The sequence below is a fragment of the Convolutriloba macropyga genome, chromosome 4 (genome assembly GCF_964194025.1).
Source record: "Convolutriloba macropyga chromosome 4, txConMacr16.3, whole genome shotgun sequence".
In the NCBI taxonomy this organism is placed as follows: Eukaryota; Metazoa; Xenacoelomorpha; order Acoela; family Convolutidae; genus Convolutriloba; species Convolutriloba macropyga.
This window is the reverse complement of record NC_134471.1, coordinates 48,248,612-48,270,132: the sequence shown is the minus strand read 5'-3', so window position 1 is coordinate 48,270,132 and position 21,521 is coordinate 48,248,612. Positions and strand designations below refer to the sequence as shown.

At 34.0% G+C, this 21,521-nt stretch overlaps 1 protein-coding gene across 1 annotated transcript in view; it reads right to left on the bottom strand.

Moving 5' to 3' along the window:
- LOC142338087 (uncharacterized) overlaps nucleotides 1–21,521 on the bottom strand; it is a 230,832-nt gene that overhangs the window by 94,436 nt on the left and 114,875 nt on the right. Inside the window, exons 22-27 of the mRNA XM_075387719.1 lie at nucleotides 20,464–20,611; nucleotides 19,739–20,103; nucleotides 16,138–16,335; nucleotides 10,527–10,752; nucleotides 7,327–7,545; nucleotides 3,998–4,030 (exon numbers count right to left, since the gene is read on the bottom strand). Coding sequence (XP_075243834.1) covers nucleotides 3,998–4,030; nucleotides 7,327–7,545; nucleotides 10,527–10,752; nucleotides 16,138–16,335; nucleotides 19,739–20,103; nucleotides 20,464–20,611 — 1,189 coding nt within the window. The remainder of the gene's footprint in view (nucleotides 1–3,997; nucleotides 4,031–7,326; nucleotides 7,546–10,526; nucleotides 10,753–16,137; nucleotides 16,336–19,738; nucleotides 20,104–20,463; nucleotides 20,612–21,521) is intronic.

Here is a 21,521-nt window from a genome sequence, read left to right as displayed (position 1 = left end):
AACTTCCAGATCGCTAAGTTATAACTAAGAATTTTTTCAGAAAATAAAACAGCTGGTCATTATTTTGTGGAAAATAACACAGCTGGTCATTATTTTTATCAATTGTCTTCTGTTTCATCTAATTCTCAGTGAGAGCAACAAGAGCTCCACGCAATCCAATTGATAGTTTCCTCGGAAACTTACATATTGAAAAAAAAAACTTTTGACCGTCGTGCCGTGCCTGGATGAAATTGTCAAGGTGTTGGATGAAGTGTTTGATGACAACAGCAGGAATTGTTGCATATCTTCTCTGACTTACAGGTTTAGATATTGCTGTGCAGTGGGAAAGTTGGTACTATACGATATATCATTAGCCCGTAAACCACTCTTAATCACTTAATTGCTATCAAATAATGAAGCTTTAAACCGCTTTCACATGCTCAAAAACTCGCATTAAATTACACTTAATTGCGGACATTCATAAGATACATTCATTGCAAAAATAAGATACATTCATTGTGAAATTGAGTTACGTTGCGTACCAAAAAGAGATACATAAATTGAACAGATTCTTTACATACAGTGCGCCAAAAGTAGGATGCTCAGCTTGTATCTCAATTTTGCGGTTAAAATGTTAAAATTTGGATATTTTTGCGAACAAGGGTTGCGCAATTCCCTTCAATTTTGCCGGTTTTTGCTAAAGCATCTATTTTTCACAATGTTGTTGCATTTTCAATATAATAACAAGAGAAAAACGAACAAGAGATATACAGATCGGGCACATTTGCCCGTGACGATTTGGGTATAACTCTGCGGCGTTATGCAACAATTGTAACTTGCTCAAAATTACGGAACTTTTCCATAACCCTAAACTCAAACTGAGGGCTTTCGCAAAACAATGGTGCTCAAATATAATAATCAGCCTGAAAAATTAATACGAAATTAAAAAATGATGACGGTGAAACTGCAATTTCAAGTTGAAGTGATTTCTAAAATTTCGCTGTAATTTTAACTTCCAGATCGCTAAGTTATAACTAAGAATTTTTTCAGAAAACAAAACAGCTGGTCATTATTTTGTAGAAAATAACACAGCTGATCATTATTTTTTTCGATTGTCATCTGTTTCATCTAATTCTCAGTGAGAACAACAATAGCTCCACGCAATCCAATTGATTGTTTCCTCAGAAACTTACATATTGAAAAAACTTTTGACCGTCGTGCCGTGCCTGGATGAAATTGTCAAGGTGTTGGATGAAGTATTTGGTGACAACAACAGGAATTGTTGCATATCTTCTCTGGCGTACAGGTTTAGATATTGCTGTGCAGTGGCAAAGTTGGTACTATACGATATATTATTAGCCCGTAAACCACTCTTAATCGCTTAATTTGCATCAAACAATGAAGCTTTAAACCACTTTCAAATGCTCAAAAACTCGCATTTAATTACACTTAATTGCGGACAGTCATAAGATACATTCATTGCAAAAATAAGATACATTCATTGTGAAATCGAGTTACGTTGCGTACCAAAAAGAGATACATAAATCGAACAGATTCTTTACACATAGCGCGCCAAAAGTAGGATGCTCAGCTTGTATCTCAATTTTGCGGTTAAAATTTGGATATTTTTGCGAACAAGGGTTGCGCATTTCCCTTCAGTTTTGCCGGTTTTTGCTAAAGCATCTATTTTTCACAATGTTGTTGCATTTTCAATATATTAACAAGGGAAAAACGAACAAGAGATATACAGATCGGGCAGATTTGCCCTTGACGATTTGGGTATAACTCTGCGGCGTTATGCAACAATTGTAACTTGCTCAAATTTACGGAACTTTTCCATAACCCTAAACTCAAACTGAGGGCTTTCGCAAAACAATGGTGCTCAAATATAATAATCAGCCTGAAAAATTAATACGTAGTTATAAAATGATGACGGTGAAAACTGCAATTTCAAGTTCAAGTGATTTCTAAAATTTCGCTGTAATTTTAACTTCCAGATCGCTAAGTTATAACTAAGAATTTTTTCAGAAAATAAAACACTGGTCATTATTTTGTAGAAAATAACACAGCTGGTCATTATTTTTATCAATTGTCTTCTGTTTCATCTAATTCTCAGTGAGAGCAACAAGAGCTCCACGCAATCCAATTGATAGTTTCCTCGGAAACTTACATATTGAAAAAAAAACTTTTGACCTTCGTGCCGTGCCTGGATGAAATTGTCAAGGTGTTGGATGAAGTGTTTGATGACAACAGCAGGAATTGTTGCATATCTTCTCTGACGTACAGGTTTAGATATTGCTGTGCAGTGGGAAAGTTGGTACTATACGATATATCATTAGCCCGTAAACCACTCTTAATCACTTAATTGCTATCAAATAATGAAGCTTTAACCCGCTTTCACATGCTCAAAAACTCGCATTAAATTACACTTAATTGCGGACATTCATAAGATACATTCATTGCAAAAATAAGATACATTCATTGTGAAATTGAGTTACGTTGCGTATCAAAAAGAGATACATAAATTGAACAGATTCTTTACATATAGTGCGCCAAAAGTAGGATGCTCAGCTTGTATCTCAATTTTGCGGTTAAAATTTGGATATTTTTGCGAACAAGGGTTGCGCATTTCCCTTCAATTTTGCCGGTTTTTGCTAAAGCATCTATTTTTCACAATGTTGTTGCATTTTCAATATATTAACAAGGGAAAAACGAACAAGAGATATACAGATCGGGCACATTTGCCCGTGACGGTTTGGGTGTAACTCTGCGGCGTTATGCAACAATTGTAACTTGCTCAAATTTACGGAAGTTTTCCATAACCCTAAACTCAAACTGAGGGCTTTCGCAAAACAATGGTGCTCAAATATAATAATCAACCTGAAAAATTAATACGTAGTTAAAATATGATGACGGTGAAAACTGCAATTTCAAGTTCAAGTGATTTCTAAAATTTCGCTGTAATTTTAACTTCCAGATCGCTAAGTTATAACTAAGAATTTTTTCAGAAAACAAAACAGCTGGTCATTATTTTGTAGAAAATAACACAGCTGGTCATTATTTTTTTCGATTGTCTTCTGTTTCATCTAATTCTCAGTGAGAACAACAATAGCTCCACGCAATCCAATTGATTGTTTCCTCAGAAACTTACATATTGAAAAAACTTTTGACCGTCGTGCCGTGCCTGGATGAAATTGTCAAGGTGTTGGATGAAGTATTTGGTGACAACAACAGGAATTGTTGCATATCTTCTCTGGCGTACAGGTTTAGATATTGCTGTGCAGTGGCAGAGTTGGTACTATACGATATATTATTAGCCCGTAAACCACTCTTAATCGCTTATTTTGCATCAAACAATGAAGCTTTAAACCACTTTCAAATGCTCAAAAACTCGCATTTAATTACACTTAATTGCGGACAGTCATAAGATACATTCATTGCAAAAATAAGATACATTCATTGTGAAATCGAGTTACGTTGCGTACCAAAAAGAGATACATAAATCGAACAGATTCTTTACACATAGCGCGCCAAAAGTAGGATGCTCAGCTTGTATCTCAATTTTGCGGTTAAAATTTGGATATTTTTGCGAACAAGGGTTGCGCATTTCCCTTCAATTTTGCCGGTTTTTGCTAAAGCATCTATTTTTCACAATGTTGTTGCATTTTCAATATATTAACAAGGGAAAAACGAACAAGAGATATACAGATCGGGCAGATTTGCCCGTGACGATTTGGGTATAACTCTGCGGCGTTATGCAACAATTGTAACTTGCTCAAATTTACGGAACTTAAATCAAATTGCGTTTATAGCCGTTAATATTTTCAGCCGTTTATATTTCCAGCTGTTAATATTCCAGCCGTTAATATAACCAGAGTTAAATTTGCGTGTTTTACGTTGTCATGACGTAATTAGGGTAATCAGCAAAGCAGGGGATAAAAGAAAAAAGTCAAATGTATGAACGGTGAAGAACATTAAAAGGGAACAAATCCCATTAGTTTAATGTACCAAAACGTACCCAAGGTCTGCAGCAGTGATGGTTCTAGACTGTCTAAAAGCAGAACACAAATTTGGAGTTGCGGTAGTTGCGGCCATTTACGTACCAATTAAAACCAGATGTTTCATTAAAAGAAATTTAATATTAAAAAAATTAGCAATTATTTTCACAAAACATCCCAAAACTGGCTCGCTGATACTACAAGAGTTTTCCGAGTTGCAGGAATCAGTTATAAGAAACAACATGCAAATAATTGAGAGTGAACAAAGTTTGTAAAACATTGAAGACGGAAAATTGATCTTTTCTCCACAGAGCTTTCATAGCGGCTGTGATCAAACATGCGTTTCTGAAAATTGATCGGTCGTATGACCTAATTAATCAGAATTATCTCTGATTCAGTACTGAAACCCAAAATTTCTATGAATTTGTTCTGATTCAGTACTGATTCTCTCCGAAGGTTAGGTACGGGTTAACGGGGCTAGAACTAGACAAAGCAAATTGGTTTTGGGAACTAAACGGAAACATACCCGGCAGATTGCCGGAAAATAGCCGTCGTTGATTCCAATAAGCATGATTGGGATTGAACGAATAGAATATATTGAAAAAAAAAAGATTTTTGTACAAAAATATTTTTTAAGTCCGATTTATTTTGATGGCATTTCGTAGTTGAACATACTTCTGTTTCTTAGAGAGAGGCTACAGGGGCTACTATCAACACCAATAAGCATTAGAGGTGGTAACTAAGACTTATAGGAACGACGTTCAAATAGCAGGCATCTAAAATTGGGCTTTATGGGTTTATCCCGTTTCTATTTCTGACTTCAATTTTTTATACCGACTCTGTTCATTTTGAATTGCTTTGCTTAGCAACTGATGTTCAAATTCACTGTTAACAGAATGAGAGAAGAGAGAAACTAGCCTAGAGAAGTCAAAAAGATTTCACGCAAAATGTCGAAAAAGCGGCAAAATGGTAAAGCGAAAAAAAGTTTGACGAAGTAAAAAAACATAGCAGGACAAGTCCGGACGTACAATTCAAAGAATTTTCATTGACTAAACAGAGAAACTAGACCTAGAATGGACTATGAAAGAATTGAGAAAACCATTTTTAAAAAAATCAGAACAAAAAAATAAGAAATAAACAGAAAATCAATGTCAAAATGCCGCATGTGAACAAAAAACCACTAGCGAGAAATGAAAATTTAATTTAAACAAAAAAACTAGGCCTAGAATGAGCTGTGAATGGATTGAGAAAACCATTTAGAAAAAAATCCGATCCAAAAAATCGAAAAAACAGTAAAAATCAAAGTGAAATTGCCGCATGTGAACAAAAAACCACTAGCGAGAAAGCGAATTTTTGTTCAAACACCGTTTTCTGACTCTACTTTAAATTTGGAGCGAAAAAATTTCACGCCGCAAAACCACTCGCTTTTCCGCTCTACTTCCTGTTTCGGCGTGACCAAAATCACTACTCCAATTTGACTTCAAAAATCATGAAAATGTGTGAACAGATCTTAAAAAAAAAAAACATAGCCGGAAGAATTCCGGAAACGACTCGAAGGAAAAAACGAACGCCTCTAACAAACACAAAACTTATTCTACTGATTGACCACAATAAATAACATAAGGCTTATCCTACTGAATAACACTTGTCACTTTAAAACAAAAAAAAAAAGAACAATGAAAAAATAACTGACCAGAAAAGACGATAAAGCACGTGATAAAAATTTTACATTGAGTTGCAAGTTTAAAAACAAGTTTTGGCGAAAACCCATGCACTAGGTTTAGTTTAATTTCGTTGAATCACTGCTATTTGAGACAAAAACCGAACACAAGTTTCAAGTAGAATAAACGAAGGTAAAAGAAAGGAAATGAAAAACAAAACAAAAAATATCTTCTGTAAAAAAAAAACAAAAAAATTGGCCACAAATAATGAATCAAATACCATTATGCTGAATTCAAATCATTATTTCAAAAAATTTTTAATACTACATCTGGTCAAGTGTCCACCAATCCAAATCATTGTCTATTTAATTGAGTAAAAACGAAGAACGAAAAAAATAGAAAAAAAGTTAGTGATTAAGAAAAGTTAGTGATATTTGTCATTGAAAAGTGCACTAAATATATTTCAACAAAACCTCTAGAAAAGCTCCTATCAAAAGCTAGAACACTTAAAACTAGCAAAAAGCAGACAATCAAAGAATTCAGCAAAAATTCCAAAAAAAACACGAAAATTCGCGGAACTCTTCATAAAAGTTAATCAATTATCTTTAACAAAATGATTCAAAACTCAAATCAAAAACATCAACACGCATCAAAGACAACTAATTTGGACTATAAGCATCCCCAAATGCTATAAAAAGTTGAAGAACACAAAGGGCATTTAAAAAAAATTGAAAAAAAATCATAGAGAAAATTGAGCTTTTTTTTAATTTCACGGGAGCACATAGACCCAAAAAACGTTAATTGGAGCGAATTAGTACTGGAAGACTTCGAAAACAATAGGACAGTCGAATAGGCTGAAAAATTTTTCTAAGTTTAGAAAAAAAAACGAAAAACAGCAAAAAATTAAGAAAAATAATTCAAAATTTTTCAGTTTATTGTCATTTTTCTAAACAAAAAAATCGTTTCAAACCTAAGAAAATGTAATCACTTGTTGTCTAAAAACTCAGTATCAACATGCGTCTATTCAAAGCCATTACAAAGCATTATAACAAAACAAAACGCAAAAAATTGCTAAAATTCGCCTAAAATTCAGCAAAATAGCTGAAAAACCAGCAAAATGGTATAAAAATCTTATTAATGACCAGAAACTTACGAACCACTATTAAAACAACCCTAAGCATCACACAATATCATAATCAGACTTCTACACCAAAAAATAACAAAAAAACGGTTTTAAAAAGCCGCATGTGAACAAAAAAATTTCGCTCGCTTAGAGAAAATTTTTTCACACATCAATTTATCGCTCTCTCAAAAACAGCGGTATGAACAAAAACCACTCTCTTTTCGCTCCACTCTTCAATTTTGTTCAGCACAAAAACCACTCCAAATTTTTTCACGCGTTTCATTTCCCGCTTTAAAAATCACTCCAATAAAATTGATTAAAAAAAAAAAAAGGACTTCTCCAATACTCCTCTTCGAGTCGTAAAAAGACAGCGCCCCAATACAATTCAAATTCTTTGAATTGTAAAAAATACGAGCGCAATAATAGCCGGCTGAGAAGATGAGGGCGGCTATTAATAAAAACGAAGCGGTTGCACAAAAGTAAATAATTTTTGAAGTTCGAGTGTTTACAATAAATTCGTTTTTCAATTTTAAGTCCCTTAAATGGTAGTGCTTGAACAATTTACCTAGCTTCCACTTGAGAGTGACCCAATTAGCCGACACTACGTCAGTTTTCACATCAGTAGGGGGTCTCACGAGGTCACTGTAGTTCACGATCAGTTTGGGGCCCGGCAAACATCCAGGGTAAGAAGGAAGGGTCCAGGGGTTCATAGCGGAGGAGTAGGAAGATAAGTTGGATTTCTGGTCAAGGGTTCTGGTGCCACTTCTTGGGGTCACAGAGCTTCCTAAAATGAGTTTAGTTTCATTTTAATGATTCGTTCATAGATACATTCATAGTTATACTTGAGCAGTTTGGCCCCGTTGATGGGGGCTGCCTATATTTAAAGTATAAAATCGAATTTTTTCTGACTGAATGTAACAACAAAATCCTATCCTAAATAAAAGTAAGGGGTACTTCGAGCTCAATTCCATTCTCATGAATTATCTCGATAGGCAAAAAGATGGCTTGTGCGATTCTGTGCGTGGCACCGAAAGTTCCAGCATGCACCATGAAACAAAAGGCGATGTAAAATCAAACTAGTATTGCAAAAACCGTCATCAGAGAGAAATGGGGAATTGCAATTTTGAGAAAGTCATTTGCAAGAATGAAAAAGGGAACAATGCCCATGTGTAAACTTTTTTGAGCTTTTGAGAAATTTATTCTTTACACTCTTTCTTGAATTTGGGAACTTTTTCTGCCATATAGTGTCTTTATTTTAAACTACAGGAGTCTTTATTTTATATCTTTCTTCTTTTTAAAACTACAGGAGCTTTAATAGATCCCGTGGAGTTCGGATGCTGCTGTGCTTGCACATTGGTGGCATAGCTCTGAAATAGACAAACGTGCCATTTAGTATAGGTAGAAACAGATACAGACATAAATGGAGAAAGTTATTGGCGCCGCTCAAACAGCTATGCAAAAAATCTTTAGCGATAAAATAATAAAACTTGTTAAAATTCATTCACCGGGGGTCTTGTTATTGGGATCTTTTATTAAACATATGAGTTGTTTTGACCTTAAATTAGCGCAATTTGAACTTAAGTTTTAAAGTGCCAAAGTCAAATTTTTGAGTGAAGTAAGTTACGTATGATCAAAATCCAATCACGCAAATGACCTAAAAACCTTGGCTAATGAGAGTGAGAACGACGTCACGCGCCCAAATGCCGTTAAAGATAGGAAGAGGTCATTGGCAAAATTAGATTTTTTCAGCTTTGCTGTGTGAATAAATGTAAAACAAAAAAAGTGCGTAAGGCACCTTAATAAGAAAACAAATGCAGGACAAGCCGTGACACAATTCGAAGAATTTTCGATGACCACACAAACATAGCCAGCATACTGCAAAAAAATTGTCGCCATTGACGCTCTTGATGCGCATCGCGATTGAAACAGAAAGAGAATAAAAATTAGACAAATTGACCGAACTTTTTTCTGTATCTTTTGTCAATGTCAGAAAGTGTTACAATTTGGCTCAAAGTTTCATTTAGATTCTCAAACGATACTTAATTCAGCTTCCTAACTGAAAACTAATAAGCTTAATACCAATGTCAGCAAGCAAACACCCTAATGAACTTTGATAACCTAATTTTCAATGACTTAATGACCGGGCTCTATCGGTTTATCCCGTCTCTTTTGATTTTGCTCTTTTGACTTCGAAATTATTCACCGCATTGCTTAATTCAATGCACGACAAAAATCAAAATCCATTCAGTGGGAACAGTGAGTAAAAAAAGTCAAACTTGAAAGTCGTGAATTAGGTAAAATAAAAAACGTGATCAAAAGGTGAAGCAAATTTTAAAAGGAGAGCGCCTAAAAAATAGCCGTTCAGAGGCTGACTGCGCTTATTGAGAAAATAAACCTATAATGTACTATGAATTGATTAGGAAAACGATTTAGAGAAAATCTGATCCAAAAATTTGAAAAAAAAACAATAAAGATCAATGTCAAGAAGCTGCATGTGAACAAAAAAAATCATTCGCGAGAAGGCCAATTTTTGATTAAACACCGTTTTCTCACTCTACTTTGAAATTAGTGCAAACACTATATGCATTTCGCTGCCCTTTTTGTTTATGTGAGACTAAAATCAATACTTGATTTGACTTTAAACTTCATGAAAAAGTGTGAGCAGATCTTAAACATTTATAGCCGGAAAAATTCCGGAAACGACTGGAAGATCCGTCTTCGTCAAAAATAATCAGGTACCAGTCATTACCTACTAAAAACCACACATGTGAATATAAAAAAATTAAAATCAATTCATGAAAAGAGAAGCTCCTAAAAACAACTTGAAACAAAAAGCTAGAAAAAAATTACAGATTTTTTTTATATCATACGGGCCAAAAAATCGAAGGATGGGTTTCTTTTAGCAAAAAAGGCTCTAGCAATACACGCAAAACAGTACGCAAGTCATAATAGGCTAAAAATTTCTCTAAGAAAAAAGAAAAACTGAAGGCGTGAAGAAAATAAAAACTGTTTTAAATTTTCCTCAAATTTATATCCTGTTTCTCAACAAAAATTCTTTTATACCAACGATACTGTAATCACTTTGTTTCTATATACTCGTTAAGCAAATTGCTTCTTTTGAAATCGAACTCAAAGCAGTAAAACAAACTGATAGACGAAAAATTGCAAAAAGATCACGTAGAAATCAGTTAAACAGCTTAAAAATGACCAAATTAGCATAAAACTCAAAGTAATTGCCAAAAATTTTCAAACCCTTATGAAACCAAAACAAAATTTAATAAAATATGAATATCAAACCTCTTAACAAAGAATTTAAAAAGAAGCATGTGAACAAAAGGTTCGCTCGCCCAGAGTATTTTTTGATACCTTAATTTCTCGCTCTCTCGAAAACATCAGTGTGAGCAGAAAACCACTCTCTTTTCGCTCCACTCTTCAATTTTTTTCACTCCAAAATTTTTTCAACCAAATCACTCTAAAATTTGCACGCGTTTCATTGCATGCTTGAAAATTCACTCGAATAAAAAAAAGATTTAAAAAAGACACTCCAATACTCCTTCTCGAGGCGTAAAAAGACAGAAGCCCAGTACAATTCAAATTCTTCGAATTGTAAAAAATCACGAATACCCCAATATAACTCCACTCTGCATACAGCTAAAATTATTACCATCGAGAAAATGACCCTCAGAATGCGTAAACAAAATTAAAAATGGACGACGCTGTTATTCCACTTCCGTTCGCAAAAAGTTCGCAATCAAGAATATCTACCTGTTTCTTTTATATCGTTGTCCTCTCTTTCGTCACTAGAGGTGTTGGTAGTTGAGAGCATGAGTCCCGTGGCTTGTCCCACAGGGTGATCAGTGAGTGCTATGACTCTGATGGTGAGGGTGTCCCCCACTGAGATACCTTCAGAGCTAGTCTCTAATCTGTAACTTGTACTCTCGGCTGATAAAGTGGGACTGAAGTGTGCTTTGTCACGGACCAATACATAACCCTAAATAATGTGTTTGAAAAGTTCTAAACAATCTTCTTTTCCTAATGGTGAGCTTTGTCTATTAGAACTTTTTGTCAAAAAATTTTATCGTGTCAAAAAACCAGCAATAACTGCTGCACAATAGCTGTTTTCTTCTAGTGACACAAATTTTAAGGCGCGAACAAATTGATCATGCCGAAATTCCGACTGTTGGTTTCTCTATAAATAATTCGTTTGATCAAAAAAAAAGAAAAATGATTGTTAATTCCTTTGAGTATGAACTATAAAATACAGAACATAGTTTAAAGGCAATTTAGTGTTAAGAAGTATAAATGAAACAAACGTCACATACTGTGAAAATTTAAATTTTTTTAAAATATATAATGTGTTAAAATATCGAAAAGTTAAGCAAGATGAATCAAAATTTTGAGAAAAATTCTTAAAAATGCTAATTCTACAATTAACATTTTCGAGAAAAGAAGAAAATTTTTGAAATGCTAATCCTCCAATTAACATTTCTTAGAAGAATAAATGACGCCCTAAAATTAAGTCAAAATAAGATTGAACTTGAGAGATTTGAGATAATAATTCAATTTTGAAACCGTTGGGTCTTTTAGAAACTCATTCCAGCGATGATTTTTTATTGTAGTTTTGAGGGCCGGCTTATTAAGGATATTCCGCCTCAAGGCGAAAGAAAAATCGTTATACAAGTCAATAGCTTTTTTTGAAAAACAGATTTACATTATATTTGTTTTTTGGTTGCTCCAAATTACAGCTGATTTGTACGGTCATTCATTTTAGTATTTAGATTGGCTAACTTGAGTTCATCAACAGCTGGTAGATCTGCTTTCGGAAGCTTTATAAAATATATAATAACCCGATACTTTATGAGGTATTCTACGGGTAAATTTTGTGTTTGATCTTGAGATCAGTGGTCCTGTCAAATTTGGTTCTATTGAAACATGCCTTTATCCCCCAGTTCAGTTGTTTATTTAGTGTAACTCAAAGTGATTTGTTAAGACCTGAGAACAGAACAATTGGGTAATGCAGATGACTTAAAACAAGAGCGTTCAGTAAAGCAGATCTAGTTTTTTCTGGAAATATTTTTTTGATGGAGAAAATGACCTTCATGCCAACAGCCATTTTTCTAAGTACATTTTTTATTTCTTCATCGAAAGAAAGATTACAGTCAATATAAACTCCCAAGTATTTCACAACTTTTTTCTCGAGAGCTGTACATTCGTTAACAACTATTTCTTCGATTTTGTTCCTTTTAGCGGCCCAAAGATTTTGAATTTGGTTTCGCTTTCATTTACATTTAACTCATTTTTCTTGAAAAAGAGAATGAATTTAGCAATACTTTTTTCAAGATGTAATTTTGATTCAGAAATTGATTTTCCACTGCAAAAGATAAAAGTATCATCAGTGTACTGGATTATATTAGAATTCACATCAGTATCATCTTTCATATCATTTATATATATGTTGAAAAGCAGTGGGCCTAGCACAGTACCTCGTGGTACTCCAGGGTTAAGTGCAATCCAATTTGATTCATACTTCGAGAATTTGACTTGTTGAACACAATTTTCTGGATAAGATTATGAAATTGTATTTGCTTGTTCACTAAAACTTTAAAGTTTAGTTTTGTGCAGAAGAATAGGATGAGTTATCGAATCAAAAGCTTTTGATATATCTTAAAAAGCTCCTGTAACGATGTTTTTTGTTATTGAGATGCAATCTGATTTTTTTCAGTGCAATATTAAAGAGCATCTGAGTTGACACTTTTTTTCTATATCCAAAATGTTTTGTTGCAAGCAGTTTATTCTTCTCTAAATAAGCTAATATTTGATATCAAAGAAGGGTTTCGAAAATTTTAGCTAGAGCTCCAGTAACGGAAATTGGTCGATAATTTATCGGACCTTCAGGATCATCTTTTTTGAAAAAAGGCAACACATAGGCACGCTTATGGTCGGCAGGAAGAAATTGCTCAGTTAAGAATTGATTGAACGAAAAACAGAGAGGTTCAGTTATGTGTTCTCTTGCATCTTTTAAAGCCCAAGCTGGAATGAGTGATGGACCCAATGGTTTTTTAAGATTTAAAATGTTGTTTATATCAAATATCTACTTGGTTGTTTTATACCTAAATATAAATTTGTTACTGTGGCGTGCCGCATTTTTACAGAATTGATACTGTTCTTTTTTACCAAAATATTCACCAATAACGCTGACAATTTATATTTGAGAAGATTGGCAATATCATTTCCATTGGTCAAAACCGTTCCAAAACTGTTTTTGAGTCGTGATATTGCTGTCTGTGTTGTTTCACTGTTTCTGATTTCGTTGATAAAATTCCACCTTTCTCTTGCACTTTTTAAGTTTGGAAACACATCTTGCAGATGTTTTTCATTTTCTTGCTTCAAAACATTTTTGTTGTTATTATTTGATGTCTTTGCAAACTTTTTACTGTAATTTTTGATATCCTTTGTTGATGAACCGTTAATTTAGGCTTCTCATGGCGTATGAAGACGATCTTTTTCGGAGCATGCTTTTTAGTTACTGTTTCAAAAGACGAACAAAAATTTTACACATGACTTCAGGATTTTCTGATAAATAAAATGATCTCCAATTTATCTTTCCAACATCTAGGGAAAAAGCATTTTTAGAGTACTTTGTTTTATTAGACACATTTTTTCTGATAGCTTCTTTTTTATTTTTAATGGTTTCACCAATTAAAGTAAGTGTGGCTAAGTGATCACTTTTGAGAATCGATTCTAGTGTCTGGGAACTTTAAAAAATTCGCATTTAACATAGTCTCTTAGCGGCTTCGTCCTTGACGTTTCTCTTGTTGCTTAAGTTGTATTTGAATTCAGTTAACCGTACGGCAAGACCAGAGTTTCTAGAAGATTTCTTCCTTTGCAATTAAATTAATTAAGGTTGTAGTCACATAGTAGAAAATTTTTTTTTTATTTTCATTCGCTGCTCTACATAAATCCAGGGATAGTTCTTCTAAAAACAAATTTTTTAGTTGTTTTTTGGACCGTAAGGCATATTTATCAACGCGGGCTTTTTGTTTATTTTACACTTTACCCAAACACTTTCAAAATGGTCTTTTGACATTGTCTCTAGATGATCTCGTGCTTTTGGATGAAATTTTCTCGGAACGAACAAAAGAATACCACCGCCTTTATTTTTCTCTTGAAGATCAGTACGTCGGTCACATCTGAAGTACATCAAGTATTCTGATTTTATCGATCAAAACGGAATATCGTTAACTGATTTCAACCACGTTTCTGAGAAGACCGAAATACAATTGTCACCTAGGTCAGATAAAAAATTCTTATGGAGCAACCTTTGTCCGAGCACGCTTTGACAATTTTGATGTAGAAACTTTACTTGATCGTTGTATTTTTCATTAAGGTGTTAAACTGCGTGTAATTGAGAGGTGGCCCTGGGTTTAATTCTACGTCATCTGACAAGAACAAAAGTAATCTAATGACAACCCACGAGTAAATAAAATTCCTTAACAGGCAGGTGAAATGATCTTCTTTTTTGGATACGCATTATTGTTAGAAGTGCACGATGACATCCCCTCAATATTTATTGAAATAGTAGTGAAGACCCAGTTCTTTTTGATGTGATTACACACAAAATAAGAAGCAAAATAATGTGGACCTGAAGCTTCATTTTGAAACAACAAAATTAAAAGAAGACAAATGAAATCAAGAATATTTAGCAAAACAATTATCTCGACTAGTATGGACCTCTCATATAATTGTAACTTTGTCTCCAATAATTGCGGTTATTTGGGTAATGATTTGGATTACGCTGGTTATTCAGAGCTATTAATTTATTGGATATGGGAAGCAACTGAGAAAGCACACAATTTTTAAAAAAAGGGACACCTTGTTTGTAATGGAAATGCAAATCGTCATAATACAAACTATCATAGCTTGGCATGGCTCACATGAGGTCGTACACATTTGCAACTTTTTAATTTTCATCACCTGCTAATGCCTTTATTTTATCATTAAAAAGTTTAATGCGCTCATTAATATGTTCGTTTTTTGACAGATTACGAATTGGTGGCACTTGCATTAGTACAATATTCTCAAGAGATAGCGTTTTTGTTGTTAAACCAACCAAATTTGTATACTTTTCAAACAACTCGTCAATGTTTTTATGTTTTTCATTCAGAATTGAATTCGTCTCGTCCTGAATGAGAACTGTTTCGATAACTGTTTTGGGCAATTGGTTTACAACTTCAATTTTTTCAAAGGTTGTTGAGCCTCGATAATCATGTACGCAGATATCTTCTGGTATAGTACTATCCCCCACCAAATTTTTCACCAGACTGCTTCCAATAACAAGATTTTGTGTCTTTGTGGGGACCTCTTTTGGCTCAAAACGTCTTACACGAACCTCTTGAATGATGGGGGGTTATTTTGGTTCGACATTTTATCAGTAAAATGACGGTTCCTTTGGATCGTCATCTTACTGCTTTTTTAGCAAAAATTGACTTGCCGAAATAACACTCTTTGAGAATTGAGTCTTTTTCTTCAACTTTTTTAAATAAACCTGCATAAAATCGGTACAGTTCAATTTTATTATGCGAATTGAACTCCTCTTGGTTCATCACGTTGATAATTAAGATCTAATAAATTTGTTAAAAGTATCAGATAAAAGTTGTAAGAATTAAGAACGAGATAAAGGAAAGCTAAAATTCGGTTTCAATTTGTCTTTTTTCTTCCTTAAGAACACAAGAACAAATCAAGGTCAACTGTTCGAAACGAGAGATTAGTTATCGTTTGATTTCGTCGTTTATTAGGTGAATTGAGCTTTAAAAATGAAGGATTTAGATGGCTGGGGATGTGTCTAGTTATTTTTCGGAAAGTCGTATTTGAATCCAAAATCTTGCAAGAAACTTGCAAGATCCTGCAAGATTTCACATTAAAAATGTGTTTAGGAAAAAAGTCAATTAGATTCACTTCTGCTGATCAAAAATTTTGATATCAGTCATTTCATTTGGTTTTCATTTAGTTTTAGCTACCAAAAATACACAAATAAATTTTCCAGAATTCAAAAACTTGCAAGATTCTAACAAGGTTCTTGCAAGATTTTGAATCCGGACTAAAATTTTTTTGATTTCGGTCTTGTAATTTTTTAATTAACAATAATTTGCTTCAAAGATGTCTTCTAAAACATTTGTACCCTGATTTTTCTGCCTTGATTGATATGTTACAAGATTATTGCTACAATCTTGCGAGTTTTGAATCATCCTGCAAGATTCTTGCAGTATTTGAATCCACTTATCACTAGGGTGTCCAGCCGTAAAAAAGTGAACCATAAAAATTGATAATAAACACCAACAACTATACTCCGAGGCTCGACCTGGAACACTACACTCACTGAAACATGGGCATTGCCGACAGTTGCAGCCGGATCCCATTCCAGATCCATGCCTCTGTTGTCGAAGCCAGCGATGCTCACTTTGGGTGAGAGGGGAGGTGCAGACACTGTGAAAGTGCACACTTGCGACAACTGGGACCTCATGCCACACTGGGCTGATAGACCGGATGGATCGATGGAAAAGTTGCTGCATTCGGACTAAAAATAAAAAAAAAAACCAAGTCGATCATAATTTTAAATTCAAGGAAGTGAATGTGAAAGCGAATATCTACTAGCCCTTCAAATAACTTCAATTCTAAATCTTCAATACAAAGTCGCATTCCCGGGTCGTGGAGAAATCGGAAAAACGTAAGATAAGCGGTGAGAAGTTTTTTTTTTCACAGCAAAATTCGTACATAATTTTGCGGTGAAATGCTATAATAAGCGGTGAACATACAAAAATTCACCGCATTTCACCACACTTACAAGGGCTCGAACCTCTAACCTCCTGCAAGTCATGCACTTCTTCTTCTTCCCCTGCGCCATCTCTCATTAACTTCAAGTACTTTAGTTTTGAATATAAATCAAATTCACTCTACTTTCTATAAAACATGCGCGGTGAATTTTTGTAAGATTTGCGATATTCAACAGTGAAATTACATATTTTAGCGGTGAAATGAGGTGATTTTATGTAAGTTCACCGCTTATTCTAGTCGTGAAATTGCATAAACTCACCGCTTAGAAAAAAGAGTCAAAAAGATGTAAGATTGGGGTAATTTTTTTTGGGGGGGGGGCTTAAATCTAACAATTCCTCCCTTACTCAACATTAATTTCACCGCATTCACTGCTGATCTCACACAACACTTTTTTCCTGAGCGGTGAATTTGTGTAAGTTCACCACTAAGTTAAGCGGTGAATTTATGTAACTTCATCGCAACCACCGCTTATCTCAAATAATTTTGACACTTTTTTCAGAGAGCTGAATTTGTGTAAATTCACCGCTACCAGGCGATAAATTTTTTTTCACCGCATTCGCCGTCTGATTTATGTAATTTCAACGCATTCACAGCTTATCTTACAAAATTTCCCGCATTCACCTCTTATATTACATAATTACCTCTCATAATACATCTCGACCCGGGCTCATCTCGTGTTGAAAATTAATAATTTCAAATCTGTTGCTCCAGAGCTCGGGTTCTGGTTGTTGGAATTAGTCTTTAATCAGACTTGCCAACAATGATTGTTCCAACCCTTTCAAACTTATTTGTGGTTTAGGAAATTTAAACCATCTCTTTTTTGTTTGGCCAATTTTGGCCAATCAATATCTTTTGGAGGGGGCATTACAAAAGCGTTATCACTGAAGATTTACTGAAAAAATGAATACACCACCATAAAAGCGTACATGATGCTTCATCAACATAAAGTTCATTCAGTAGCTCTCGAGTGACATGCATGTTACAAATATAAGCGACAAAAACCCAACAAAATTTTCATCGTCTTTATCAATGAAAAAAGGTGCATACCAAAAAGAATTTCGTTGATCTCGAGATCTGAACTGATATACGACTGAATTGAGTTTGAGTGTTAATTTGGAGATAGTTTCCACCTAAAAGAATAACCTTCAGGGACAGATGCGTCTTTTTTTCGGTACATTCATCTCAAATTGTAGAAATTGCTGAAAAAAAACTAGTTTAATAAGATTTCGCTAAGGGATTTTGACAAACACAATCGTATTGAAATAAGGTAACTGTCTCACATTTGTCGACCACTGAAACATTCAATCTACGTTTTAATACAATTACCAAAAAATTTAGAATCTAAGGATTTTTTGCGCCCGATTCTCACGATTCAACTGATCTACCTTTTGGGCTGCTCAGTTAAACTCCCAAGAACAGTTCTCACCACAAGGGTGTCCATTTCCAAATCATTATTTATAGAAATCACCTCCTAAGTAGTTCTTTGAGCAACATGATATTACGATATAGAGTTTATCTCCCCCGGATGGCGCTCAAAAATATAAAATTCGAGCTTCTAACATCACTTGTGAATCGTTTTATGTAATTTATCTGACGTGGAACTAATCGTCCACGTATCGTCTTATTTTTCTCCTCATAGCCTGATATTCATGCTTCAATGCTAGCGCGGCATTTTTGTGGTAATTAATTCAGAATTCCAACGAAATAAAAAGGGAGAATTTTATCCAATTGATTTATGACAGAAAAAAAATGATTATATATATATCTATATATATATATATATATATATATATATATATATATATATATATATATATATACAGTCAAATGCTTATTAGCCCTTTCATAACATAACAAATGAAATTAAATGGAATAATTTAAATTTTAAAATGAAAACGAATACATGAATTATCTCACGTTGCCAACAAACTTCACTTATTTCTTTTCATAATTGTAACTTCTGCGAGATAGGTCTATGGGGACCAACTGTCTGTTCTTTTGTCTATTTTAATAACATAACGCAATTTTATGTGCAAGCGCACAATTCCAATCCTTCTTATTAGTTTATAAATTTATGACCCTCATACACTATGGTATCGAAAAGCTATGTAAAGCACAATTTGTGACGTTTAAGCGTTATTCTTGCTCGAAACAGCTGATAAGTGCTCAAGCGTCAAGAAAGCCGTGGAATTTTGTAATTTCCAACCACTCTTACTGTGTTTACACCGAAAATATGGTTAAGCTGCTTTGTGCTTTTACTTTTCGTTACAGCGTTGAGAATAAACTTGTCCAACTTTCGTGGACAAATTTAAAAGCAACTAAGCCTAAAATCCCGATCTAGGAGACGTCATATATGCATATAACCGATATTAAAAACAGGCTTACGGCATTTGTAGCGAAGGAGTTGTATAAGTTCGTTCCAGAAATGGAACAGGAATTCTTGACAATAAAATAAAAACTGAGTTCGGGCAAGAGATCACTTATCTTTTGGGATACAATACAATCAGATGGGCGGAAACTGTTCTTTAGATGTTCAAAGAAGTTAGCGGTTCTATTTATTTGAAAATTTAAAATAATACAAAAAAATGTAAGAAAAATTACAAAAGGTTTTAAAATTACAGAAAAATTACAAAAAATTACCAGAAAAATAACGCATTTTCAAGACATTATTTTTCAACAAGAGGATGCTACTGGCATGAAACAAAAATTGTCGTCAATTTCTTCACAGAAAAGGAGCGGAATGTACTTGAATGGTAATCAAATAGTCGCAATCTGAATTCAATTGAAATTTTGTGTGCGATTTTGAAGCCGCAATCACAAAAACAGACAGCTCATTGGGAACATTTTATAGAAAATGGTATAAACTGTATAAATCTTCTACTTGACATTTTAAAAACTTTTAATGCTTAATGATGGTACTAGAGAACTGATTTGAACTTAGAGTGTTATATTATTTGATGTTTGTCGCGTTTTTAAAAAATCTCAATGTGTACGTAGTTTTTTGGTATCATAATGTATCATATGATCCCCCACCTGCTCAAAAACGGAATCTGAGACGGAGCAGAATAGAACCGGGCACGTTTTTTTAGTCAACGCTGAAAGAATTCTTTTAAGGATTGAGGCATCTTCTAAATTCTGAATATTACCTGTACAAACACGTTGTAGCTCTGTCCAATCTTTAAATTCTCAATTCCATATTCGAAATTTTTCCCATCCAAATCCACTTTCAGATTTTTGACTTCTACTTTTCCATGTAAAACAGTGTTCGGATTCGAAGTCAAACCAACATAAACCATGTAACAATTCGGAGCGTCGTTGGCATAGTGTTGGTCGACTTTTTGATCATGCGTAGGCCATGATAAGGTCACGTGGCCTAGTTGTTTCTCCTCTCTGACACTGACAATGGGCGTTTGGGGCACGGGTGGGGATCGAACCGTGACTGGAGTTGACTGGAAACTGTTTCCAACAAAATGTGTGGTTTGATGTTGAATTGTTATTCTGTGGTCCATGCCTAAAGACGATATTTAATAATTTGAACCCTTTTGAGACGAGAGAAATGCATGGGGGAGGGAGAAGGGGTTAATTCGATGAACAAAATCCTTTGTAAAACATGAGCTGATCGAGTATAAAATTTATACGAATATAGTTTTATAGATCTTCTTTAATCCATACATCGATATAAACTGCGTGTTTTCTCAATTTGACATGAAGAAAAACAACGAATCATTTTTACCACAGTAACACAATCATATTTAAAATAATATCATAGTTTGAAAAACATTATTAATTTATAAAAAAAAATCAAACGTCAAATATAAGAACCCGCTGAAGAAATCAATCCATTTAATAAAGAGATTTATAAATAAGTTACCCGGTTTGAGGTCAGTTAAGGTGAGAACTCTGGCTTTAGCAGGCAAGTTTGTATGAAGGGATCCATTAACAAACAGGGAAAAACCGCACATTGCTTCCACAACTTCATGCGGGAGGTCTTTGTCGGGTAGGGACCATTGTAACGTGGCCTAGAAAGTAAAAAATTAGAACGAGTCTAACCGTCTTTAAAATTTCTGTAACACATATTTCTGTAAAAGCAAATCTCAGCAAGTCATAACTTTCTCCAAAAAATTTTGTATTTTTCTTTACTATCCTATTTGATGATGAGTTATTTTTCTACTTTTAACTTTCAAGTAATCAATTTTGAACTAATTGATTTGCAAATTATCAAATAAACTTTTCCATTTCGCACCAAAATTCTTCTTTTCACTTTGATGACAATGTTCGAATCTAGAATGAAGGTGTCATTTCCTCCTCATCTTTATTATTGTCAACTGGATTCTCTGATACTAGTTTATTTCAAACAACTCAAAAACTCTCTTGGCAATGCATAATAATAATATTGAATTCAATCAAACATGGTTACAACCAGCTTGGTAGTCCCCAGATTAGGGGAGAAATCAAGTTTCATAAATTAAAATTTCTCGAAAACTTTCCATCCTGAAGGGTAACTTTTATATTTGAATCTTTTCAATGCCTCCCCTTCCAAAAAGTTCTTCACTTCTCTTCGAAACTGACATGGATTTTTGTGTGGTGAATAGTTAGCAAAACTGTTAAGTTGAGACAAAGAATTATTGAATCGGGCTACTCTATTAAAGTAATTATCTTCAGAACGTTTCCGAAATGTTTTTCTCGCTTCAAAAAAAACTTTTCACTTGATCTGGTCAATCATCATTGAAACACTGTCTGTAGAAACTTAGAATAGCACTTTCCATTAAAAATGCTCCCATTCTGTTGATTGTAAACAAGTAACTTCAAAACATAAAATCCGGTGGTTAAAGACTTGCATATTCCCCAATACACTGATTGGATTTAAATTAAATAAAAATGCAAATATATCTGCACATATAAGCGAATTTTATTCCGTCATTTTGGTTG